This window comes from Amphibalanus amphitrite, unplaced genomic scaffold (assembly GCF_019059575.1).
Source record: "Amphibalanus amphitrite isolate SeventyFive unplaced genomic scaffold, NRLGWU_Aamphi_draft 000042F_arrow, whole genome shotgun sequence".
NCBI classification, from domain to species: Eukaryota; Metazoa; Arthropoda; class Thecostraca; order Balanomorpha; family Balanidae; genus Amphibalanus; species Amphibalanus amphitrite.
In genome coordinates this window covers 744,300-771,966 of record NW_024881538.1, presented here as the reverse complement: position 1 = coordinate 771,966, position 27,667 = coordinate 744,300, and the positions used below count along the sequence as shown (strand labels likewise).

At 46.7% G+C, this 27,667-nt stretch overlaps 1 protein-coding gene across 1 annotated transcript; it reads left to right on the top strand.

Annotated features, from left to right (window-relative positions):
• The first annotated feature begins 1,869 nt into the window (after positions 1–1,869).
• On the top strand, positions 1,870–12,845 carry LOC122376385. Its single transcript, XM_043356234.1, has 6 exons — positions 1,870–2,177; positions 5,943–6,098; positions 6,577–7,041; positions 8,642–8,710; positions 10,054–10,217; positions 12,061–12,845. Exons 1-6 carry the CDS (start codon positions 1,955–1,957, stop codon positions 12,346–12,348), a joined length of 1,365 nt encoding a protein of 454 aa, XP_043212169.1. The 5' UTR covers positions 1,870–1,954; the 3' UTR covers positions 12,349–12,845.
• Positions 12,846–27,667: the final 14,822 nt, after the last annotated feature.

The following is a 27,667-nucleotide window of genomic DNA, read 5'->3' as shown; positions in this document are numbered from 1 at the left end:
ATATTTTCGATGCATGTGGGTTACCCCCACTGCACGTGCAAAATGCAAAAAGAAGAGGTGTCAAATCTGCTCCGATTACAATAACTCTGCAACTACTGTGGCGATTTCGCTGAAACTTGGCATGCATAGGCAGGCACGAACCAGGCAATACATTTACATGCGTTACGGTTAGGATACTAGTACTACTGCACAATGCACATGCGCATGTGCAGGGACCGCTTCCAGATCTTGAGAGCAGCTGGGCCGATTGCGCTCAAATTTGGTGCGCGGTTATAGGGACCGATTGGAAAGGTGCCGTGCGAAAGTCGATTTGGACCCAGTTTGCACGTGTGCACGACGCACGTGCAGGGTGCTGCTTGCAGATCTCAAAAACGGCTGGACCAACTACCTCGAAATTTGGCAAACCGCAAGTGACCGGTTAGTAGGGTGCCGTGCACAAGCCAGTTGGAAGTATAACTACCCTCTCGCCCTTCCGCCAGTGCAGGGCTCACTCTCTCACTCGCTTGTTCTTCGCCCAAAAGGCGCGTTACTGGTTATATTTGGCAACGGGCAGTTCCGGCACAGCATGTTTCAGGCGCAAGAAGCTGCGTAATTTCCTTGTCAAATGATAATGCATTAATCACCTCTCTCCCTATCTGCGCCAAGAACATGTCCGTTTACGACGGATTCTTGCGTACTGAACCAATGTAGCACTGCCCTTTCTCCCCTCGTAGATGCTTTATACGAAGCGGCAAAGTGACGTGCCACGACGCTCATTTTCACGGTTCACTATTTTCGGTGTTATTGTGCGTGTCCCGCAATATCAGACCCTCAGTTGTATGCCACTATCGCTGTTTGATCGCTTGGTTGTTATCTTGTCGATCAGTGCCAGGCACTTACCAACATGCGTTCATACTTATACTGTTCTACATAACTAGTTTCAAAGGCTGTCGTAGCTTCTTTACTGGGGACTGAATATGAATAATTGAACATCGAACTGGGGTGTGAATATCGATCCAGAACCATGTTGTTGTGAAGAATTGGCACAGTTTTATTCAAAACGTCTTGGTGAACTCTATCTAACCCAGTAAACGTCTTTGCGGCGACAAACGAGCGAGCGAGACAGTGAGACCGCAGGTGCGGAAGTGCGATGCAAGACCGACCTACAATTGACTTGTGCGGGCCATCCTTCTAGCCGATCCATAAAAATGTACATACCAACTTTGAGCGCAACTGGCAAGGGAATTCTTAGATGTAAGAGCGGCACCCTGCACGTGCGCACGTCCAAGTGAGGTCCAACTGACTTGTCCGGGGCACCTAACGGTCACTAAATTGCATAGCTCAATCAGCCCAGTCGTTCTCGAGATGTGCAGGTGACCCCATACACGTGCGTATGAGTGCAAGCTGGACCCCAGCAGACTTTTGCGAGGAATCCTACTAACCGGTCCCTAACCGTGTACCAAGTTTCAGCGCTAGGCCCAGCTGTTCTCGAGCTCCCGCAGGACGGGGCTGGGCCGGCCCGCGGTCGGGTTGGACCGCTCATGCTGAGATTTGTCCCTTAAACCATTGATAACTCGCTTACTCGCAGCGCTTGTTCGATTCTATTGTTTCCGATTTTTCATTCATTTTGAACTTGTGTGTAGTTCCTTTGTGATTCTTTAGTGCGGTGCTATGGTAAGCCAAGGCATGCAATGTGAGCGCTTAAAAGTAATGCGTTTTTCTCACGACAACCTTTGACATCATTCAATGGCCTTGCGTTGCATAAAGTATGAAACAGTGAATGGAATCGAGGGCGCATGAGGCTATTCGGCTACCCCTAACCACGGAGGTTGCTGTGGCGTTTCTGTGGTGTCGGTGGGCCCGCCGCGGCGCCGCGCCGCCACCGACAGCGGGGCACTCGACAGCCGCTCGCGCCGACGGCAGGTTATTCGACAGTCACTCGCGCCAGCACCGACTTGTCTGAGGGGCCGTCGGGATGGGTCTGTGGCCGACACCGCCGCTGCTGGCTGCGCTGCTCGGGCTGTGTGCGGCGCTGCTGCCGCCGGCGCTGGCAGTCTCCGCCTACGACGGACTGGTGCAGCAGAGTCGTCCGCTGAACGCTGTCAACTTCCTGCTGCGAGACCCTCCGAACGACGACTGGCTGACATGGAAACATCCGGGAGACCTGCCTGCGGCCGACCCGAGCGTCACCAGCGACTGTGAGTCACCCGTCTTCTCCCAGTATGTTCGGGATCCCCGGAGGATAAAATATAAAACGATGTCATTTTCTAAGGGATGTTGGAACCAACGTCACTCCGTTGGTTGTCCAACGGATGTCACGGTCCGGATGTTACAAATTTGTTAGCTTCAAACGGCGTGCAAGCACATCGTTCACCTTAATTCTAAATTTATTTCTAAATTAAATTTATTCTAAATCTATTTAACAGGTTAAGAAATATCTAAATGTATTAATCCTCGCCGGCCGAAGGGGGGGGGCGGGTGCCGCCCCCCCCCCATAGGGGTTTTTCGCGATAGCTCCGAGCACTCTGGCGATAGAGAGCTGAAACTTGGCATACCTGACCTTTGATTCAAGCCGAATCTTTTGACACCAACCGTATTTTTGGTCAGGTCAGGTCACTGACCTATGACGTCATAAGTGAACCTCTGCACGGTCTTCAGGTGTCGCAATTTCGCAACGCCCTCACTGCCAGGAGAGATGTCACAGGGAAATGAAACTTGCAGGATCTAGTATCCATTATGAGTCTCACAACTTGTATATCTCGGATTTTTCCTAAAGGTCATATGAGGTCAGGTCATTTTCGTGACCTCACCATTATAAGTCAATGGGGAATAATGAAAACTGCTATTCTGGCGCCGGGAACGATCTCCAACTATCTCAAGCACACAGAATCGTGATTTGATGCACTCCTTGCAAGGTTAGATGCGTCACTTTTGCAATGTTGACCTTGCGTCATTATGACGTCATCAAGGTCATATTAGTTTTTCGTCAATAACTCTTGATCAAATTAAGCTAGCGAGCCGGGAAAGCCACCAATGGACTCAGGAAGACCTGCCAAATCGAATGATATGCAGCATGACCTCTTTTGACCAACTTCCTGACCTGGGGGTGCTGACCTGACCTTGACCTGAGGTCAACACCCTAAGTTGACCTGACCCGAACAAAAAGTATATCATTCGACGCGCCTGAACGAGGCGAACACGATGCTGCCAAAATCGCGGCTCTGCGGCCGTTTTTTGCGAAGTTATTCACCAAAAACTGAACCGTACCCTGGGTCACTTGACCTGACCTCAGAGGTCACCGGTTGACTTAGGACCTTAAAATCGGGTACCAATCTCTGCGTCTCGTAACGGCGCACACGCTCGTTTTTTTCCGCGACGCGCTAGCTCCACCAGGGGCGAAACGGCGAGGGGGGTCGTACCCACCCACCCCCCCTCCTCGGCCGGCGCGTATGTAGAAAACCAATAGGTCCGGCGAGGGTTAATTTATAAATTTATCAGCAAAGTTTATTGCTAAGCTTGTCCGATGTGTTTTCACGCCGGTTGCAGTCGATAACTACCTTTGCAACACTCTTTCATGTCCATTCAGTTGAGTGACAGTCATGCCAGTTTTCACAGATGCACTGCAATGTTTGGTAATTACCATATAATTTATAAATATCGTAGTTATGTGTACATTGCTTGATCAAAGGGATTCCTACTACGTCTCTTTGACGTCAGCGACAATCAACCTCGACGTGCTGACATATGTGTGTCGGGCGGCACCGTAGCCTAAACGTGAAAAGAAAATATGAGCTTTAAGTACCATACCAGCCTACATATGCTAAAACACACACTGAATCACTGACAAAATTAACTGGTTTATACATAACCCATAGCTCAGTGTAGCTCTGTAAAATGGTCCGCCATCCACAATGCATCAGGAAGTAACAGACGATGGAAGCAATGAATACGCAATGATGAGCTCTACTTTTTTAACACCTTGCTTATCCACTTAATTACTTCAGAAGTATTTGTGGTTCTGCGCTGATCATTGCATTTTGATCCTCGTCGGGTAGTTTTCAGCTTGATTCCATTTCTATTAGCCGTTTTCACGGCGGGTTATAGTGAATGCACCAAACTTAACCCTCGCATGTGTAGGGGGGGGGGGGGGTCGGATGGACCCCCCATGGTTTTTCGCGAATAACTCGCGTAAAAAGCGGCCGATCGCGACGAAACTTTCAGTACCCTCGCATTGATCAATTTTACACGTACCCGGAAAAGTTCATGACCCTGACCCAAATGACCTTTGACCTGTGACCTCTTTTCCGAGACCATGTTTGGCCGGAATCGCGATTTCGCGTATGTCGGCTCGCATTAGCCGCGCGTTTGCAAGCTTTTCGTGGTTTCAAACGTTCAAACATATGATTTGATGTTGCTCCCATACATTAGGGTGGGTGTCAAGGTCACCTAAAGGTCAGGTCAGGTCATTGACCTTTGGTGAACTCGGGTGACCTCGATTCACTTTTTCGAGTTTTACATGTTACTAGGCTAGTTTTTGGAGCTGAATTCGAATTTAGCAACCATTTGAACATTTACGAAGTAGTTTTGGTGACTTCGTAACATGTTACGAAGCTGTCAGAGGTGGTTGACACGTACTACGAATACCCGTCACGACGCCTACTGGTTGACCTGACCGGACCTGACCTGACCCGACCTGGTCTAAATGCTTAAAAACATCATCTGTGATCAAAACCAACACGATATTCGTGATCAGCAGCCCGAAAAACCCCTTAGCAGCCACACTTTACGACTTAACAGGCAGGGGCGCGGGAACTACTTTCCGACTGGGGGGGCACACCATAATAGAGATCAACCTAGGGTACCCCCAAATCTAGTTTTCTCACCGGTTTTAGGCCACTTATTTTTCACCCCTCGGCTTTTTCAACAAAAAAAGAAAACATTTGCAAAAAAAGTGTGGTATTCCGTCTCAAAGCTGTGGGGGCACCGCCCCCACGGTCCCAGAGTTGGGGGGGCAAGCTGCCCCCACTGCCCCCCCGGCTCCCGCGCCTATGTTAACAGGTCCCGATTTTCCCGACTTTGGGTCATTGACCTGACCTGGAAGGTCAACCAATGATCTATCATCTAGGACCTTAAAATTGGGTATCATCGGCTTCCTCTTGTCACGGGCAACACGCTCGTTTTTTTTTCCGCGAAGCTCTAGCTCGATCAGGGGCCAAACGGCAAGGGGGGTCCAACCGACCCCCCCCCCCCCTACACATTAGAAGCTGGCAAACGCCGCACACATGCGAGGGTTGCGTGCGAGGGTTAACTAAATCTGCACCAAATCTTCTTTTTTATAACAAATGTCTTCATATCATGAATTTGTTTCAGTGTTTCAGTCTAAAATAATGTTTGATCATTTGAAAAAGCAGTTATATAAGCAACTGTGCAGTGCAACCCAAGTAGATAACCTCTATGAAACACAATAAACCTTATTTGATCAAATCTGCACCAAAACTGCACCAAATATAAGCCAAATGTGTACCAGATAGTGTCGTGAAAACGGGTATTATACACTCCATCTCATATCACTTATCATTATGTACCTATAAATATTGAAATAATTCAATTAACGTATCAAATAAACGTAGGTAACAATGCCATCTAATCAAAATACAAGAATATCATTTACGATGCATCGTAAGGCGTTCACTTGCCACTCGCCAATTGCCATGTTTTCAACTATACTGATACGCTCTACTCGTATTGTTTCACCTTACGACCGTTGCCGCTGATCTGCCATAAACTCTGACCCTCCTCCTCCCTGCGTCTTTCTCACTCTCTCACTCTCTCCTTTTACTTTATTTCTCTCTCTCTCTCTCTCTCTCTCTCTCTCTCTCTCTCTCTCTCTCTCTCTCTCTCTCTCTCTCTCTCCCTCTCTCTCTCTTTCCCTTCCTCTCTTCTCTTTCGTCCGAGGGGCGCAGGTGAATGCAGCGCCCGGTGTCTCTCGGACCCTGGCTGCTTCAGCTACATTTACGCCCCTGCCGACGGATGTCGACGGTTGCCGAGCCGGGGCCGAGCCACCACCGGCCACACCTCCCTGCTGAGCGCCGGCCAGCTGCGCTTCAGGGATGGAATGGGTGAGTACTGAGTAATGGCCAGCCGGCCAGCTGCGCTTCAGGGATGGCATGGGTGAGTACTGAGTATTGACCAGGCCAGCTGCCCGTCAGGGATGGAATGGGTGAGTATTGAGTAATGGCCAGCCGGCCAGCTCCGCTTCAGGGATAGAATGGGTGAGTTAGGTGAGCATCAATCAGGCCAGCTGCGCCTCCGGCATGGAATGGGTGAGTACTGAGTATTGACCAGGCCAGCTCCGCTTCATGGATGGAAAAGGTGAGTGTCAGGCAAGAGAAAAAACGTCACTTCAAAGGTTGAGCATGAATCGAGTAATGAGGTTCTGTTTCTGGTGCGGGGCGGGTATCAGACGAGAAAAGCAGTTCCGCTCAGTAAATGGTGTGCATGTCATCTATGTTGTGTCGGTGGAACGAAATGGCCGCCGGTTAGATGCAGTCTAGCGGCTGCCCCCGTGTGTCCTCTGACTTCTGGCCGTCGTTCCAGCCCGCCTGGGCGACTACTGCCGGTCGGACGGTGAGTGCACGTTCGTCGTGGAGGGCTCGCGGTGCGACAGCGGGCGCTGCGTCTGCCAGGACGGCCTGTACCCGCTGCAGGGTCAGTGTGTGACCGCCGACCAGCTGACGACGACCACCGCCTCGCCTGCTGCCGGCGCCGGTAACAGCACGGCCGACCCGGTTGGCCAGTCCACCGTCAGCAGCACGGCTGACCCGGCTGCGTCCTCCACCATTGTCAGCAGCAGCACCGCGGAACCGCCTTCTTCCACCAGCGGTACTGAGCCTCCCTCTTCGACCATCATCAGCAGCACCGCTGAGCCTTCCTCGACCAGCAGCATCAGCAGCACCGCTGAGCCTACGTCTTCAACCAGCATCAGCAGCACGGAGCCTTCCTCTTCCACCAGCACCACAGAGCCCACCACAAGTACGACAACGCTCGCTGCGACTACCCCAGGTGGGTCCGAGTTGACAGTGTATAAGTGTACGAAAGGTCTTGGCATCTAATGGAATGTAATGACATGACATGTAAAGGGAAAAGGTTTGGATAACGTTTACGGCTTAACATAATGGGTGTTCACTAAAAATTGACACAAAGTTTAGCAGGCTGTATCTTCAGTAAAAATGTACCGATTTAAACAAACGAGGCATTGTTGTAATGCACATTGCATCTGCTGTAAGCCGTAGAGCGTCAACAGATTTACCTGATCCCTATCGGTCATTTTTTGGACATTTCCTTGGAAGTGTTGTCACAAGCTCTGGCACCAGTGGACTGTGATGTTGGCCAGTTGATGGTGGTAATGAGCAACCAGTTGATATTTTGTATGAAATCGAAAGACACCAACATACGTTATAGCCTTAGGCAAATCACATTAGATGCTCATTTGTTAAATTTCAGGCGTGAAAAATGGCTTATCGGGTCTCGTTCCAATGGGAATTTTTACATCGGCCGGGGCCCTCAAGGCGCCCCCTGGTTAGTGTGCTGGCGCGAGGTCGGACCAGAAAATCACCTTCTGGTTAAATATGTTGTTCTGCATGATCCTGTAGTGCTTAATAATACACTTGGCTAAAAAAGCATCATATTATAAAGGACCAGTCAGGAGGAATAAAGTCAAACTGATGATATTCTCTGAAATAACACATACACCACGGCATCCAGCGTTAGCTTGCATGCTGACACTTAAATGGACGTTAGCCCTTGTATCATCGATGACATCACAACAGAACACTCCATTGTCTAGTTAATTGTCGCCCTTTAACTAAAAACATGATTTTTCTACCTTAAATAGTTAAACTTTTTTCTGCATTTTTTGTCCCTTGTTTGACCATAGCATATTTACTTCTCTGGCCTTATGTTGCTCCCAGTCGCTTCGAGAAATCATTTGCGCCGGTTGTAACTCAGCCTAGTCTCAGGTGTGATATATCTTCTTCGCTTAGGCACAGTTAATACCTTACTGATCAGCAGCATTGCGCCGTGAGGTGTCAAAAAGCCCCTCCACGTGCATTTTCGGGGCCCCGACCCTTCCTCAGGTGAATATCTTCACAATTACACCACTTCAGCTTTTCGGACTCCCACACCCTCTAGAACTTTCGTCCCACTGTACGGTATGTAACTAATTTTGAGATTTTAAGTTTTCATTAGGTATTTGTACGTGTCAAACTCTCCCATTGACGTGCTAACTATTTTGGGAAAGCCTGCCAATGGGCTTTTGGTAGTCCTTGTTTAAAACGACCTCCAACGCCACTGTTTTCATTATATCCGTGAAATTTTATGCTCGGTATGATAAAAACGTCCCTTTAATCTCTATGCTAAGTTGCATCGTAATAGCTTGCTTCACGTTTGATATGCAGCCATTCAAAGTTTGTGTCAATTTTTAGTAAACACCCTATATTGGATCGTGTAAGCGGTATAAAGATGGCATACATGATAAAGATGTATAGTCCTATTTCAGACAATTTTGAAGCGTTTCTTTTTCCTTGCTGACATGTATTTTGAAGCTTCTTATGTCGTGTCTTGTAATGTGTAAGGATGTATAACAGGCGGTGACTGTTCACAGGCCTAGTTTCTCTCGTCCCTGGAGGGGTCAAGGATACCAACAACGCCTGGAGTTCGTCTTGCCCAGCCAGTAAGAAATAATTGATTAAACATCTGAATCGAGATGGAGGGCTACCGTCTTCAGTACTTAGCTGCAACATCTTATTGGTGAACTCATTACAAGCTCCAATTCGTTTGTAATTTAATAATGATTCCCTTTACCTACACGTTTTACCTAACTATGTAAAGAAATCGCTAATGAAGCTACAATTATGGAGTACGAACCGTACACTCAATTATCTGTGCATGAAATGATCGAGCTATTCCATGAAAATTCGACACAATTAGACTTTAGATAACGAAAGCTGAGATCAGTCGCTCCCCTCAGTGTAGCGAAAGATTGAGCAGCAATCACATCTATCGTGTTTAGTTAATGTCGCATGTCCCGATAGCTCAGTTGGTAGAGCGTTGAGCGAGCACCTCCCAGTAGAGACCGGGTTCGAGTCGCTCCGGCGTTCGATATTTGAGACTCCTGACAGGGAAAGCCTGCGGTTGGTGGGAGCAGCCGCAGCCAGTTGAAGTCAGTTGAGTGGGACAGGCCGTGTCCGGCTTTGAGGGGCACGTTTTAAACTTTGGCATCTATATAAATTCTCCCGTTACCCGGAATAGCGAGATCGGACGGTAGAGTTCGGGGTTTACGCAACAAGCTCTGCTTAGCGTAGGCTCCGGCTCTGACCATTCAAACATTCGTAACGAATTTACAAAAAAGCATTCACCACCTTTTAGTGTTTACCAGCTGCTAGCAAATGCATATTTACCAAGACCGGAGCGAGAATAAATAGTCACGGACGGACGGTTCACTTCACTAAACTTGGCATGTTCAGTTTCGTTATACTCGTACTGCCCAGCGCCTTCACTGTAGCTGAATTGCGCTTAAGCTGAAAGGAAGTGATGAATTAGTGTAGTGCCTTCGCGTGTCATGTGCTATTCGTATGAGCTGTGCGTGACCAAGAACAGGGTCAGTTTTGCAGGTTACCACCGCAACATTGAACGCCAATTTCTGGTATTATGCAGCGGTAATGGCGCGCAAACTTGATCCAAGTAATTACTTTCCATCATCTTAGCTGGAAAGGTTTCGCCTTTGATCACACAATAGATCCTTGCTTAAATATGCATATGTGCTGGTAAAATATCGCCAGTTTCGGCGATAGCCTTTGCCTCCTGACCGGGCTCCGCGCTCCCGCCCATTCATTATGGCCAATGTCATTCCATTCCATTACCGAGACACCCCGCTTTTGCCATGAATGCCATCTGTCCCATTGCCGGCAACTTCATCATTATGGGAATCCTGCATGCTCAATGTTGTCATTGACATGTTATGCGGCGAACATTCTCCCCGACCAGCAATCAATTACCATTGTGTTGTCATTTCAGATCAGGTGGTTATTGGAGCCATGATGCTAAGAACGGATGGAATACAAGAATTCGACAATCCCTCTGACATGTTCTGCAGAGGCATCTTTAACCTTGCAACCAGCGCTCTAACTCCCTTCATCACCACACGGAAGAGCATTGTTGATCTCAACGCAGATGGAATTGTAAGTGTTTGTAGTGCCCTCCCACCATCTCGCCTCTTAGCCCGCGCCCTGGTGGGGTCTGTTTATAACGCGACCTGGTGGGGGGTATTTTTTGCCCCCCCCCCTCGTATCTCCGAAACTACTGGACGGATCCGCAAAATTCAAACGGCGTTCGAAAGGTCTGTCAAATTTGTCGAAGGAAACCAAATTTCATTGACCTCAGGGTCACCGATGACGTCACAGGTCAGGTCAAAGATGAAATGTTTCACCGTTCACGGGTCTTCTAGGGAATGCGCTTAACACCGAGGAAAACGCATTTTGTCGAGAATCAGCGATAGGGCGTCAGTTGCCTAGTAGATATGTTGCTATTAGAGGTCACTGACAATACCAGGTCAGGTCACAGGTCAGGTCACCAAGGGTCACAGGTCAGGTCACATGAGCCCAACTTTACCTACTAAGGTTGTGTGATGCATGTTTTATGGCCAATTTTTCATTTCCAACTCAATGGTGTTGGTTATAAGACTATCAGATACGGCTTAGGTCACTTTCTGGTGAGGTTCAGGTCAAGGTCAGGTCAAGGTCAGGTCAAGGTCAGGCCAAAAAAGGTCAAATTTTAAAGTTGATAGTTTTGCATAAAATGGGTATTGATTCGATGCAGCGTGTCACGGGGAGTCTAATGGTGGTCTTTGTTTTGCGCTACGGGGTCTAGAATTGCTAAAAATTGAGTTTGAAAATTTGACGTCATCAATTTTGAAGTTTTTTCGCTATAACTTCGCCAAAAAAAGAGGTATCAATCTCAAATTCGGTATGTGGATGTAAGGCGGTAAGGACTATCACATATATTCCGGTTTTCGCGAAATTCAAAAAACTTTTTGGATTTTTCTATTATTGTATCCAAAAAATATATTTTTTGATTTTTGGGGGTCAAAATCCAAAAATTTCAAAATCCGAGATAGCAGTTTTGTAGCCCTGTTGATTCTACAGCTTTTATGTCTTAAGCATTTTTCTGTATTTGCAAAGCTATAGGCCTGACAGCTCTTCCCGCGAAACCCTTTTTTGGGTCGAAAACGGCAGAACATGACGTCACTCTGACGTCATTTCCGGCCAACCTATCATAGCCTTTGAAAAAAATTGGTCACAATGTGTAAAATTGATGTCTGGGAGGGTACTGAAAGTTTGGTGACGATCGGCGCAGCGGTTCTGGAGATATATCGAAAAGTCTGGAGGGGGGGGGGGCAAAAAATAGCCCCCCCCCCCCACCAGGTCGCGGGTTAGGGCTGTAGAGTTATCGAATAATGTCATGTGTGTTATGATTATTTAGTTATTGGTTACCTATAATTGCTTAGCTGTAATAATCGTTAAGTAGTTTCATGAGCTGCGACTACCTACTGTTTAGACGAGTCTCCATCTATTTTTTCTCTGCAACCATGAATATTTATTCCTAGATATTCAAGAAAAATGAGAGCAAGGGAATTCCCACTCGCATATGTATAATTTTATGGTTAAGTACCGTAACAAAAAAGACATGTCATGAGATGTGCAATTCAAACCTGGAGCAATTGATGAAGGTATGTCGTACGATTAGAAACCAATGTCTCCTACGCTGTTCTGTGCATACATTGTTACAAATCTACGAAGCGTCGAAGTAGCCTTTACCAATTCTGGGTAAAATCTACCTAGAATTAGTCCGAGGACCGGGTTATATGATCCCGGTTTAGTTTATGCATCCTGCAGCAAGGTCAATTAAGCTCGTGTTTCGCTATCAATGATGTAAGTTGAGACCGATTTAGCACTATACGAATAGTGTCCCAATGTAGCGAGCCGCACCTGAACACTGACGCTGCTGACTGTTGACTGTTTTCAGCTGAGGACTTGCCCAAATGGCTATGTGGTGACCGCGCTTTACGCGCCGGGCACTTCCAACCAGCCGTTTCGGCTGGGGGCGCTGCTGTGCGTCAACACGGGCCTCAGTCTGGGGGACGGCTGCAGCGAGGAAGATCCACAAGTCAACGAGATTGAGCCAGGTGTCAACAGCCACGCCTGCCTGGACGGAAAAGTGGTGACTGGCGCCAAAATAAAACAGAACTTTCAAGGCTGGATTGAAAAGTTCAACTGCTGTCCGTTACCTGCCGGACTTGAGCTCCGCGTTTAATTGAGGAACTTGTCAGCTATGACGCCTGATGTCATAGACAGATAGTGTGCCTGCCTATGCCTAACCCTCGGCAGTCCTTATCAATTGCCTCATAGCTAATGGGATGCAGCTTTCTGCAGCCCCATGACAGCCACTACGAATCGAACACCGCCATCCCGGTCAAAACTAAATGCGCTATTTATTGGGCACAATGGCACAACAACTAAAATGCATAACAATAATTTTACGGTCTTTACTGGCCACATTTAACTCGCATGTTCATTTTGTCGCCTTACGTTACCCTCCAAAAGTTTTAAATTGTCTTGATGTAACTTAATTAGTTGTGGCCCTTATGACCTGTTCGTAGTTGCGGCATTACAAGCCGTTCCATCGATACGCATAATTGTTTCGTATTTGCATGGTAGTAACTTATTAGTTCGCCGCCTAAACTTGGAACAAGTCAATGGTAATTAGCTTGCTTCCTAAGTAAGAAATAAATGCTTGACGATGCCGCACAATTTCTTGTTTGTTACCTCCGTACAATTTCGACTCCCTTTCTTAGACATCAACGTTATCGGTGCACGCCGGGCACGGTGTCTTTTCGTTGTGGATGAACGAGCAGAGAACACCGGACATCGATGATTGAGAAAAAGGGTGAACTTCTCATCTCATTTCATCTCATATATTTAAAACATTTATTCAAAACAAACAATCGGTGTCACCTCGATTGGCGCAAAAGTGGCGGAGTACTAACTCGCGGCGCCTCTCGAGTCCGTGCAATCGCGCAGGGCGCCGCCTTCACAGCCTCACAGCCGCTGCCCGCCACCGCGCAGACCGCTCCCAATAGATGTATGTATAAAGGCGCCGGCGCCGGGGACAGCGCTCGCCGCTCTGTGACGGTCGGTGTCAAAGGACTGGGCGTTAGGGATGGGTGGCAAGATGGGAAGGAGAAGCAAAGCGTTTGATGGCATAGATGAAAATTGATTGTATGCTGATGAACACGATAATATAATTTGGTAGAGCTGGCAAAAGTGTGACAAGGACAATGGCCTTGCGGATAATTACACTCAACTGACGTTCATTTTGACACTCAAACGTGTACGATGAGCCTGATGCTCACTTGCCTGTCACGGTACGTTGAGATGAAAATGATGTGGTGTGAAATGCTTCTAATCACTAGTCACTTCAATGGCACACTGCTAGCTTGGAAAACGTAGCCCTCGACAGCGGAGCGGTTAATGATCGTGTCACGAGTCGAGAATGAACCGGAACGCGCTGAACAAAGCCCTATAAAGGGCGCAATTTTTGCGTAAAATTTCCGGGTTTCGGGAATATTGAGACCTGCTACATTGAATAAAATAGCATTTAAAAGCTTAAGAATAGTTACAGACCTGGGAAGAAATGCGTTTCTGTGTGTCACGGAACAACCGCGACGGGCCGAAAACCCCGGTGTGGCTCATTCGAACGACCGTGAAGAGGACTAAAATTGACAACCGGTAACATATGGAGTTGACGCCAGATGTGAAGGACTACCTAAAACACGCAGTGGACACTTTGCCCGGATGGCTGCTTTGCCACGGTCCCCCCTAAATAAAAACCTGCGCCGAGTCCTTATCCAGGACAGAAATAAAAGTAGATATGTTACAGGGAGTTTGAGAAATCCGTGAGTTTGCAAACTCGGAACTCCCTAGCCCGGCCGGGCCATCCCAACCACCGCAGCCCGGGGAGGGGCGTTCCCCCCCGTCTAACTCCGTAAATAAGGGAGCTACGGAAACAAAAGCGATACCAAACGAAAGGTGTTTACGAGACAATTCTAAAGCACCAAAAAAAAATTTTGACCTCAGGTCAATTTTCAAGGTCAGAGGTCAAGGTCAAAGGCAAAAAACCGGCACATGTGTAGTGATCTCAAAGTAAGCATTCTAGAGGACGGCAAGATGCATAAAACCGGCAAAATTGGGTGTCAAACGACAGAAGAGAATCTGGGAATTCCGAAAATGTGCTCAAAATTAAAAGTCAAGGTCAAGGTCATGCTCAAAATTGACCTCAAACTTTGCATTTTTTTCGTACATCTTGCGTGCTAACTTCCAAGATGTTTGAAATGTTTTGACGCTTATCAGGTCCCTATTTGTGGTTCATCTTACGATACAAGGCTGCTCAAAGGTCAAGGTCACAGACGAGTATCCTTGCTAGAGGCTATTTCACTGATCCATGTTAGTAATAATTAATAAGACAATTTTGCCATCCGCAGGCTCTAAATGAAGGATTAGAGGAAAATAGATGCCAGATTCGTGATCAGCGGGTACGAATCCATCATAAACAAATTTTTCATGTGTCAAGGTCAACCAAAGGTCATTCGAGGTCACATGAGGTCAACATAAAACTTGACCTTTTCCAAACAAAATATATATCATTCGACGCGGCTTGACAAGGCAAATGCGATGGTACCATTGCCGTAGCTCTAGGGCCATTTTTGTCGAAGTTATTTGCGACTACTAAAACCACATTTCGGGGTCGTTGGCCTGACCTCTGACCGCAGGTCACCAAAAATATTTTCTTTTTTTCTGTAGGTCAAACGCTACACAACCGTGCTCGTAATTTGTCCTTATCTCTGAAACTATTTTTAGCAGCTATTTGAAGTTCGCGTCTGTGACGCCGAAGTTTGCCGTGCAGGGGTCTAGAAAAATCGACCCTGTGCCACGTCATCTAGGGGGCTAGGTTCAAATTTTTTACTTCAGAAGATGTCAAATTGATGGGAAAAGGTACTGCACCACCACACCCGTGTTACCAGTGTGGTGTCGGTTATGCCGTCTGTTGAGCTGGCTGGCTGTAGTCTCAGCTCCGCCCCCACACCAAGGCCGCCCCCCACACCAGTGTGACTGCCGACTGGTGTGGGATGACGTTCGCCGTGCCATCTGTTGGCTCCAATGTAAACCCCAGTTGTGCCCCGCCATCTGTTGGCCGTAATTTAGACTTCGGTTCCGCGCTGTCAGTGCGTCCGCCACCTAGCGGTCGTGGTGTGTGTGAGGAAATGCAAGGCTATAGAACTCCAGGTAAGGACACCAGCCGTTTGACCTTGAACGCCGCCGGCCGGCCGATGACGTCATCGGAGGCAAGCCGGCTCGGTGGACACATCGGGCGAATGCATAACGGAGGGGTGTTGGAACGTTGCGGGAGCCGGGGAGAGATTTTAATGCGGTTGCATACCACCATTGTCATGTTGATTGATCTACAGACTGCATTCTTATAAACCTCGATGTTTCCTAGGCCTGGATGGTGCGTACATTCGTAGAACGATCACCCTGACCGACGTCCGTGGTCGAAGCCATGTCTATGCACCATAAGGACGCTAAGACGGGTGCAATAACGGCGCCCTGATCCGGTCTCTGGCGAATCTAGAGGGTTCGTTAGGACCCAGGCCGAATCTGACAGTCTATTTTTAGGGAAACGGGGTGGGTGAATTGACAACCGATGGTTTAAGAGATGATGAGAGGGGATCCCATCGTCGATGGTTGTTGACAGCCAACACATGCTGTACTGGGCGGATAACGATAAGAGATAATGCCTGAACATAGGCAAGAATAATTGGTTTTTGTTATTGGTAATTGGCAGTTTGATTAACCTACATTCCCTCAGACAATTTGTGAAGTTTTCGTTTTATTCCCGAAAAGCGATTACGGGCGGTGCCCCTGTTGTGGGGGAACGGAAGACATTAGGCCCCAAATGCCTTTCCCTGGATCCGCAAGTGGGCTGCCCCAACCCGAGCTTTACTAAAAACGTCTTCAAATCCCACCAGACAGCCGATGTTAATGTGAATTCAAATCCGATAGCTCATCTCTGTCTGCCCGCCTAAATATACTACACACCGCACGGAGCCCGGCCCCGTCGGAGTTCTGAGCCGACCGTGACATTTTCGGCTTTCCCCATCCCAAGCTCGATTAGAACCCCACCCGATTGCTGATAATCATTCAAATTCAATACCTCATCTCTGTCTGCCCGCCCATAACCCTTTCATCGCACACCGTACAGCGCCCGACCCCGCCAGAAGTATCCTAGCGCGCTGAGTAGTTGCCTCCAGCCGCGTCATCGCGAGGCCCCGCGAGGCGCATAAACGAATACATTGCGCGAATAGCCGTGTCGCCCCCCTGAGGAAATGTAACTTCGCTCTCTTGCCCCGCGGTCGCCGCCGCAGCCGGCCGACGAAGTGGCCGGCTGCCGCCATTTTATAATAAATCCGCTGTCGCTGTTAACGAACCTCTCTCCTTACACCGGGGATAACTGGCGTGGTGACAGCGTTTCAACCTATGCCTCCCCTTGATGTTTGTTTTGCCAAAAGCGGCGCAGCGACACTTGTCGTACTGCACATTTGAGGCGGTTTATTTTATCCTGATTTTATCAAGGCCCTAAATACAGATTTTATCAAGATGGCGGCGCTGGCGCGTCCGCGCCGTGGCCTGAGTCACCTGAGTATTGCTTATTCTCGGAATTGACAAGCATCGGATTTGACGTCAACAGAAGCCAGAAGATACGGTTCTGCGCCTGTTGTTTCTTTTTCAAGCTGAATATGTCTGCTGGCTCGCTCTGCCGTGGTTCTGCTGGTGCTGTTGGCCGGAGACATGCTGCGCCACGTCGGTCGCCGCTGCCTTCGACGCCTGTCGGTTTGACCGCCTCAGACTGCCGCCAGCTGCGGGCCGTTGACGGCGGCCCCGCCGACTCCATCTCTGATTCGACTGACTCCCTAGTCCCTGCTGAAGACTGCCACGCTCACCGTCCGCCGTCCGGTGTGCCCCTGCGTGAGGCTGCCGGCTGGCCGAAGAGCGATTCCAGTCGGGGAAACTGTGGAGCCGCAGCCTGCTGAAGAAGCGGCTGGTCCCCAGTATTTCTACCTTCTCTGCCGGCCTCACCCTGTGGCCGCCCGACACTGGACGGCCGCCCGCTCCTGGTCGCTGTGCGACGCTCCCACCGCGCCGTCGACCGAGGAGATCGGCCCATCAAGACTCGACTGTACGAGCACGTATGTAGCCGTGACCCCGCCCGAGTGTCTCACTCTTCGTTGTTCATTCGGATTGTGCCTATGCTAATGCGCGCTCAGCGACTCCCCTCTTCCGTTCGTTTGGGGTGATACGAGTATGACCTTACGATTCGATACGATGCGATGTTTAGTGATGCGTGTTTTGCCACCCGCGGTGATTTCACTTGTATTTTTTTCCATTCGCTCCTTGCACCTCGTTTTGCAGTCCATCTCAAGGGCTATGCTGATTTTTATCCAGGGCATTCGTAATTTTTTCTCGTTTTTTTTTTCGATTGCGGAAGAGAAGAAAAAGTGGTCACACCACCACACCCGTGTTACCAGTGTGGTGTCGGTTATGCCGTCTGTTGAGCTGGCTGGCTGTAGTCTCAGCTCCGCCCCCACACCAAGGCCGCCCCCCACACCAGTGTGACTGCCGACTGGTGTGGGATGACGTTCGCCGTGCCATCTGTTGGCTCCAATGTAAACCCCAGTTGTGCCCCGCCATCTGTTGGCCGTAATTTAGACTTCGGTTCCGCGCTGTCAGTGCGTCCGCCACCTAGCGGTCGTGGTGTGTGTGAGGAAATGTAACTTCGCTCTCTTGCCCCGCGGTCGCCGCCGCAGCCGGCCGACGAAGTGGCCGGCTGCCGCCATTTTATAATAAATCCGCTGTCGCTGTTAACGAACCTCTCTCCTTACACCGGGGATAACTGGCGCTGAAAGTTTCGCGATTGGGCCAAATAAATGTCAAAATTTAGCATTTTAAGATTTCAAATGACCCATTTTCCCGCCCAAGTCCCTTATGACCTTGAATTGAAAATTCAAGGTCATAACACCAGGTCACGTCAAGTAGAGGTCTGCACCGGCCGGCTGCAGCCGCGGCTGGCTGCAGCCCCACGGCTGTGGGCCGGGGCGGCTGCAAATATCTCCAAGAACACGGCTACGGCTGTGGCCACGGCTGTGAGATTTCAAGCTCAATCTTAAGTACTCAAATATAAAATTTTAAATCCTTAATCTTACATTCTGATAAGCAGCCTAGCCTGTAAAAATCATGCAAAGGATGCCCAGCAATATTGAAAGTGGTGAAGCCTTTGAAAACCTGTAATGGTTTTACCATTTGCTGTAGAAGAGTTTGCACTCTGGTACAGAATACTAATTATAGGCACCAATTGTTCCTTCATCATCAATAGCTTGACAGTTTCAGAAAATGCAACATGTTGCTGTCACATCCCCCTCAAATCAATCTCAATCTTACCTGGTCATTAGGAGAGCACCTTACAGCTATTGAAGATGAGCGTTCAATAATTCTTTCAGGTAATAGAAAAAGAAATCACGCCTAGGTAAAGGCAGGTAAAGGCTTCATAAAATATTATCTAAAATAACTCTTAGATGTACTTCTGGATTTTCGGCAAGTCCAATTACATAATATAAAACTGGCGCTTTATGTTCTAACTGGCGTGTGAGTGACCGCTAACAGAAAATGCTGATCAACGAAGCCAATGGAATTAGATTATAAGTGAGTATGAACCTTATTTACGGTTAATTCACATGATGGTGGAAACCCTGAACACGTAATTCACATGACGGTGAAAACCCTGAACACAATATTTCTTACGCGAGCTGTTGATTTTACTAATATAATGACGTCTTCCTCTAAAAATGTAAAAATTTGATAATTGATATTTGTTTGAGAGCAAATTTTTAACTGTATAGCATTATTATTGATTAATTATGATTTCTATGGCTGTTTATGGTGACACAAAACAATTTATTGCCACTTCTTTGCTTTTTACGTCATTTGACTCAAGTAAAATTTTTGATTGAAAGAGCAATCGCACGTCCTTGGGGATTTGAGCGAAGATCATTATTTGGAAAAATCAAAATAGATGAATGTTTTTCTTTCTTGGATGCTCACTAGTGTTTTGATGCCTTGCATATCAAATTAGTTGGAGACTTGCTCAGAAGGTTGCTTCAAGCCTGGCATATCACACCCCAGAAAATATGCAGGGTAAGAAAGAAGCAAGAGTTTTGACTAGACAATCACTGTTTGTCCATCAACTTCAGTTTCATTTTCCATACCTAACATTGATAATGAAAAGCATCAGGGTCTGTTGTTCTGTCCCACAACCATGCTTCAGGATTTGGCATTAGATGTCTATTCTACACTGCTAGTGCTTCTATTCTGGTTCGTTGTTTATGTTTTCTGTTGATGTAGGTACCTACCTTACCTAACCTACCCATCTTTCTTAACCCCTTGCAAGGGCTTGTGTAGGCATGCGATGCGCATCAGGCTTCAGGCCTTCGGCCTAAAGCCAGATACACAACCACTTAGCCTATGATGCTTCATGAGCTTGAGAATCTATAGCCCATTGCAATGTGCTTTTGGCTATATGTTTCAACTAAAAACAACTTATTATATACTATTTGGTTGCATTTCATCACGGCCGGCTGACGGCTGGCTGCCCACAGTTTGCCACGGCTGTGGGCGGCTGTGGCTGTGGAGCCACGGCTGCGGGGCGGCTAGGCTGTGGAAAATTGCAGCCGTGCAGAACTCTAACGTCAAGTGACCTTACCTCAAGGAAAGTTCCTGTGCTCATCATATCTAAATACACCTTGTGCCGTCGAAGAAGGACGCAAAATGGCCTGTGCCGGCGAGGGTTAAACACCGGTTTCGCTGCCCTGAGCGATGACCGTCCCGTTTGTTGGATTCTACAGCTGGCTGGCGGAAAGCGTTACCGGTCGCCCGTCCAACGCCCGCGGGCCAGACCGAGCGGTCCCGCTGACCCTACCTGACCTGAGCCCGGCGCGATATGGGACAGGCAGACGGGGGCTCGGCTCAGCGGAGGCAGCACCCACTGGTGCTGGGGACTTTTTTAATAGACCTACTGTACGGTGAAAAGGGCGCTGACAGGTCAGGAGGGCGCTGAACGATAAACGCTGACTGGTCAGGAGGGCGATGATGGTGATGAGGGCGCTATACGTTGCGGAGGGTGCCGACTGTTCAAAAAGGCGCTGAACGCGAGGATGTCGCCGACAGGCGAGGAGGGCTCGGACAGGTCAGGACTCACAGGAGGGCATTGCGTGGTGATGAGGGCTGCGACAGATCAGGAGGACGTTGTACCTACGTGAAGAGGGCGCCAACAAGTCAGCAGGGCGCTGTATGGTGGGGAGAGCGCCGACATGTCAGGAGGGCGCCGTGTGGTGAGGAATTGAGGACGACACTATACGAGTGAAGAGGGCGCTGACAGGTCAGGAGGGCACTGTATAAAGAGGAGGGCGCGGACAGGTGAGGAAGGCGATGTACGGTCAGGAGGGCGCCGACAGGTTAGGAGGGCCCTCTACGGTGAAAAGGGCACCGACTTGTCAGGAGGGCGCTGAACGTAGAGGGCGCCGGTCTGGAGGGCCTTGTATGGTGAGAAGGCTGCTATACAGTGAGAAGGACGGCCACAGGTCAGGAGGGTGCTGTACGGTGAGGAGGGCGCTATAATACGATAAGGAGGGCGCCGACATGTGTGGACTGTGGAGGTCGCAGACAGATCAGGAGGATGCTGTGCGATATGTCCATGAGGGCGCGAACTGGTCTGCCCGGAGGGCGCCGACAGACCAGGAGAGCGCTGAGGGGCGAGAAGGGCGCCGACAGATCAGAAGGGCGCCGAACAGACAGAAGAGCGCTGAAGGTGAGGAGGGCGCTAGATGGTCAGGAGATTGGGAGTGGATATCCGGCATTTCAGAATTCAGAATTGTTGGCGTGTCTTCACCCACCCACAAAGAGATTAAAAATTGTAAATCTGGGTGCCAGTGCCGCATGGTGTGCCGCAGTGGCTTACCGTCGAGGGCGACTAGAGTGCTGGACACTGAAAAGAAGTCTTCGGCGCCCAGAATGATCGTGGAAGGGAAGGCGCCATCATCGGCGCCCTGGCTGGCGTCTTCCCAGAGGGCGTCTGCTAGATTTGGGAGGCGCTAAAGCCTAGTGTGCCCCCCCCCCCCCCCCGCCTTGGCTGCGCCCCTGCATGCCGGCACAATAGAGGCATTCTTAGTAGGCATTCTTATAATTTGGCATTGGTGTGATCACTGATCATGGCCCGTGGCGGAAAATTCATCTAAAACAAAAATACATGAATGAAAAGCATGATTTTGTAAGGAGGTCACTCAAAAACAATTTACAATTTTAGCATGTGTTGTTTTTATGTATTTACTTTTTGAATAAATGAGCTTTGCTGTCCTTTCATAGTAAGCACGTGTGTTTGATATGCATATTCGTTTGTATGTGATATATATTTAGGTTATCGGAAAATTTGAATTAGTGGCTGCTTTCCTTAGTATATACGTACTACAGTTATGGCGCATCAAATCCAATAGAAGCCGCTGCTCATTGTCATTTTTTTTTACCAAACCAGTCGGTGACACACCAGGGAAATAAGCTAAAATTAGAGCACTCTATTTATTGCTCCCGCTACTTCACCGTCTCCCATAGGGTCCTGTGTTGAGCTGGTGTCGAGGCTCTAAAAATGACGCCGATTTTTGCACCCTTCTCACGAAAACCGCTCGGACCGCTTGGAAACCAATTGTTCCGCTCTAAAAATTTCGTGATCGACGGGAAAATGAATGAGGAAAAGATTGGTCCTGAAATAATTCTGAACTCCCTGTAGAACATATCGAAATATGGCTGCAAACTAGGAGCATGTCAAAATCGACAAAACAATACAAATAAACTTACCGGGATTTTTTTATTTTCCATGCATCTGTGTATGAAATCAGTCGATTTTTCGGAAAGATCATCTTCTGTTTAATAAATAATTCCACAATTGCAATCGAGAAAAAAAACATTTCCGCTGTGACAGCAGTTTTGGCATTGTGCCAGTAGTGTGGCGTGCGCGGTGCCGCGTGGTCGTCGGGGCGGAGTTGTGAGTATTTTCGGTGTTTTAAATGGTTGATGGCCATTTGAACCAGCTTCATATTATTTCCTACAAATTTTTGCATCAAATTATTGCTTTGAAAGACCATTGAAACCCCTTATCTCTTCATGAAACACGATCATATTCATCGTCGACGAAAATGGCGCGGGACTCCATGTGCATTCCGATCGAAATAAATCGTAAATTAAATAATATTCGATGATAAGTATCATATTCTAGTGACACATTTTCATAAAATAAGGCATAAACTTTGCAAGGAAGTCAACATTGGATAATTGGATTCTTATTTTGCTCACATATCCTTGTAGTAGTCAAATGGCTCAATTGTTAGATAGATGTAAGTATATGTTTTGGCTTGATGTTTGCTGTGAAACCACCCAGCCACTTGCTGGTTGAGTGGTTTTCTGATAATTACCTGATAATCATTTCTTCTTTTCCTTAAAAGAAACTAAAATTCCTTTCAAAGTAATCCATTTTAAGGAAAGGCGGCTTGCTCATTGGCATTTCATGTTCTAGTTTTGTTATTGCTGGCAGTATTTTGATACAATAATGCAATATGAATTTTTTGCAATAATAAAACCTAAGACAAACTTAGTTAATGCGTCAATCAAACACCCAACAGAAAGATTGTGAGTCCTTGTGACGTGAAGTAGAATATTCTATGAATGTGTTATATAGAATATGCCAAATATTAAATTAATTATTATTTGATACTGATAGCTGAGCAGGTGAATTATGCCACAATATAATTTCATTTTCTGGTTTTAAAATAGCCGGCAGTATTTTACTTCAACAAATGTAATATACATAGAATACATGTTGTTATGTTACCTACATATGTTAAAAGTTTAATAACAGCCAACAGAAGGAGCTGTTTCAGCAGATAATGTTTGTACCTTATGCATTACCTTTCTTTTCTGCAGGACCATGCTTCCGCTGGGTGGTCGACATTTACCTCCTGAAGAAGTTGAGCAACATGAAGACCACCAGATGAGGTGTCTGCAGTTCATGTGGAACTCTGCAGACTACAAGTGTTATGCCAACCACAACCAAAGTGCTGTGATCATGGAGGCATGAACCTCATGACAACACTTCAGATTTGCAGTTGAACCAAAGTGTGATTCAAACCACCTGTGGCATCTCACTCAATGTGTGAACAGTGTGATTATTGTGCAGTGTTCAGCTGCAACTAAGACATTGATTAGTGACTTGTTTTGCAATTAGCCACCAAAAGCATTTTTTGGGCTGGCTGCTGTAATTTGGTTGTGCACTGCGCAATAGTGGTAGTGTTTTGTCACTTGTCAAGTTGTCAGTTGTGCATGTTGCATGTTTCTCTTTCCTCGGCCCTCATTATCAGTTAAGTGGTGAATTGGCATCACTCAGTCTCCCCAGATCTCCATTGACTGTCTGTCAACCACCTAACTTGAGATAGTATTTGCTAATAGTGTCAGAAAAGAAGTGATTGTAGACATTTTTAGGAATATGAGCTCCGTTTCATGCGTGTTCCAGTGGTCATTTTGTCACATGTCCCATAGTGTAATAAATGGAAACTGTTGTTCCCTTTTGAAGGTACTCGCGGATGCAGAAAGCGTTGGGCCTAATTATTAAACGCACCCTCCTATCAGCGACGCACGAAATCGACAAATATCATCCTTTTTAGAACAGGAGGAAACGAAAACTTGTGAACATAGCTGTACCTACAACAGTGCATAAGGAATTGAAATTCTGGGAGTTTTTGAAATTCGGAGAAACTCAAGTTGTCCGTTGTCGACAGGTATGCCCCCTTGCACGTCAAAGACCGCCTAAAAAACAAACGTCTACAAATGAAGGCAGTATTCGTATGTTCGTTGTAATTGCAGCAGCCTAGCAACATGTATTGCGGTCCGATGGCGAATTGCACTCGTGCTCAAAAACTATGCCGGTAACTGGGGCGTTCCACGACAGATCGACCAAAAAAATCGCGAAATAACACCCTACCTCTCATATTTTGATGAAATTTCGTCTATGGGGTTATCTTGTCCGGCGATTCGTGTTGTGACATTTTCAATCTCATTCGTCCAATACTTTGGGAGATATTGCCCCAGGCAACTTAATGGCTACCATAAAAACTCTAAGTTTCATCCGCAAATATTTAGCTAAATACTGATTAAATTCATATAAAACTGCATATCATCACAATAAGAATTAACCAAAGATTTTGGTGATATCAATTATTTTTGAAAATTATGCTCTTTAATTTTTTTAACATAAAATTGATTTATAAAAATTAAATTTTGAGAACGTGGCCATCTTTTTTTACAATTTATTTTTGCAGCAAAAGTCTTGTCAACGCATTGACTTTCAATGATGAAAATATTGAAAACATGTTTTTCCCCTAAAGGTCGCTATACAACATTGAATTTCGTCGTACAGTGAAAAAAATAACAATAACTGTCAACCGGTCTAAACGGAGTACGGTGAAATGTGATCAAGAGCTCATTGCGACGCTGTTAATTCTTTTTAAAGATGCTTAAGACACCTACGAAAGCTAAGTTAGGACCCAAAGATCCAAAAACGTCATAATGGCGTATTGTTTTCAAGAGAGCGAGGTTTAACCCCCTGTGGCCGAGGGAGCGAATGCTAATCACCTTTGACGGTTTTCTCATCACTGCTGGGGACGCATTGGCGATAGAGTGCTGAAGCCGGAAAGTTATTACAAGTTATCTAGTTGATTTATCTTGTGACATTAAATGAACTTTCATATAAGGTCACTTTGCTGAACTATGACGTCACGTAAGTGAGCCTATCTAATGCTTAAAAATGTTACTATTGCGAAACGCCAAACAATAGTTTACGGAGAGAACGTATGTAATTCACGCATTCTTTGCAAGGTCCGATGCTTTAGTATTGCTGGTGGGCCTTGCATGACGTCATAATGACGCAACGTCATTTATGACGTCACTAACGCTGATTGAGTCGAGAGTTTTTCGTTAATAGATTCCTAACAAAATGACGACATTGAGGGGAGGGACATCAATGTACTGAGAATGAGCTGTCGAATCGACAGATACTTTTGCCGTAGGTCGGTATTATCTCAATTGACCAGTTTCGGGACCTGAAATATTTTGCCAGATACCGAAATGACGGTTCTGCGACCATTTAAGGGATTTATTGACCGAAAATTGGATCCCTGCCTCAAGGCATTTGACCTGACCTCAGAGGTTACCGGTTGCCGGAATGATAAAACTTGGTTTGGAAGAGGTCAGCTTAAGATGTTTTCCTCAGGTCGAGGCCACATCAAAACCGCTGAGGTCAAGAAGCTGTTCAAATGAGGCCATTTCAGCCGTTTTCACGACGGATATCTGACGAATCTAGCCAAATCTTTTACTACAGCTATTTTCATAACGTAATTTTATTCTTATGCTTGAGTAAAAAGTAACGACTGATAATTTGATAAATAAGGTCAATAAGCAACTAGCGCAACCTAAGCTAAAACAATTAAGAATCAACTATGAACCAAATTTGACCAAATCCCATCAAATATCAGTTAATGTGTGTCAGATAACCGTCGTGAAAACGGCTATTGTATGTATATGATTCAGTTCAGCAGGGTTCCCTGAGTTCACTGGTGACTTATTCGACTCGTTAGATAAATTCCATTCAGTCATTGACAAAAAGAAAACCGATGACCTCACACGACCGTACAATGTAACGGCATATACGGCGCATTGCAAGGTCCTCAATGCAAAACCTAAGAATCGCTCATCGCAAAAGTGTATGAAATCACGATTACAGGCGTTTGAGATGGGCTTGGATCATTTTCGGCATCCAAATAACAGTTCAAATGTTTCAATATTTCCCATTGACTTATATTAGTGAAGTCACGTGACCAGCTTGACTTCGGGTGAAAATTTAGGAAAGTTAGGGAAATTGATGTTGTGAAATCTCAAGAGCCGTTACTGCCGTTACTTGTGTCATCCCCTGCAAAAGGTTCTCTTACACTGAGAGTACAGTGCAAAGCTGCAACTTTTTGCATTATTCCGAGGTTTATTTGTGACGTCATATGTCAGTAAGCTGACCTGAGCCTGTTCTGTTGGTGTCAACAGATTCGGAATGTCAACTTTCAGCTCTCCAGCCTTACACCACTGCAAACAATATCGAGAAAACCGTTGGGGCTACACATCAAACCCTCCCCTTCGGCCGGGTGGGAATAAAAATACTATGAAAGTGAATGTTAGTGATACATGGAGCATCCCAAGCCACTAGCTACCTCGAAATGCATTAATTTCAAAACGTTAGAGATGCTTCCAGTTTCAAGAAAACAGAATTCAATATCGGCGAGTTTTCAAGTAGGTACTTGTAATTTTGTCACCCCCTCCCACTCTGACCTGGTCACGCCCCTGGCAATTGCAATCAATTACCTTCAAATGCCGCATTTTGGTACTCATATAATTTTTTTTTGTGGCAAATTTATTCATCAAAATTACTGAAAGTCCGTTATTACAAGGACAGAGCGAACTTCATGCGATTACTAGCTAGAGCCTTCTCCTCATTTAACTCTAACACAGCCTCGGCTCTTATGAACGGAAGTTGTGTAGGTATGTCCGGCCACAATGTCCGATTAGCAATTTTGATAATTCCTAACGTTTCATTGGCGGATCGAGCCGGACGTTTTTTTTTTTTTGGGGGGGGGGGGCAAATGGCCGAAATGGCCCCTTCCTTTCCATGCACCGCCATAGGCGCAATGTTAAAACTCGGGTTTTTGCGGGGGGGGGGGGGGGGGGGTAAACGGGCTTTGGGGGGAGCATGGCCCTACCCCCTGGATCCGCCAGTGTAACGTTTCACCAATGCAAGCTGCTTAGAAGCATATCAGAATTCAGAATTACATGCGAGGCGGCCGATATCAGTGTTCAGCTCATTTTTTTTTTTTTTTTGCCTGAACAATGTTCGAAACTACAGCGAAAGTGAAGCAAACATCATTCAATAATCGCATGCCTGGTCTGTGAGTGTGAGTGCCAGACTTTTATTTCTAATTTTCATGAAACAGTTCGAGGATATGTGGGTAGGAGAATGATTGGCTCTGGAAGGCATCACCAAATGTTCCCTTTTACTACAAACATTGTCGTAAACAAAAAATTATATAAAAAGTTAAAGGCAAAACATGTCTCTAATTTTTTGGACATTAAATTTCCATATCCAGAGGCATCTTTTGGCATAATATTTTTGTCAAAAATTAAATGGCCACCTTTTGAAAATCGAAAATCAAAAATTCATTATTTCAAAAAATCTTGCGATTTTGAAAATTTTCAAAATATTTTGGTTGGATAATTTTCTACTGTCAATGATGATTCCAATGATATGCATATTAATGTAGGTTACTGGCTATATTTTTTGATAATACGAGTTTAAAAGAGGGTTACTCTGGGCATTTTGAAAAATG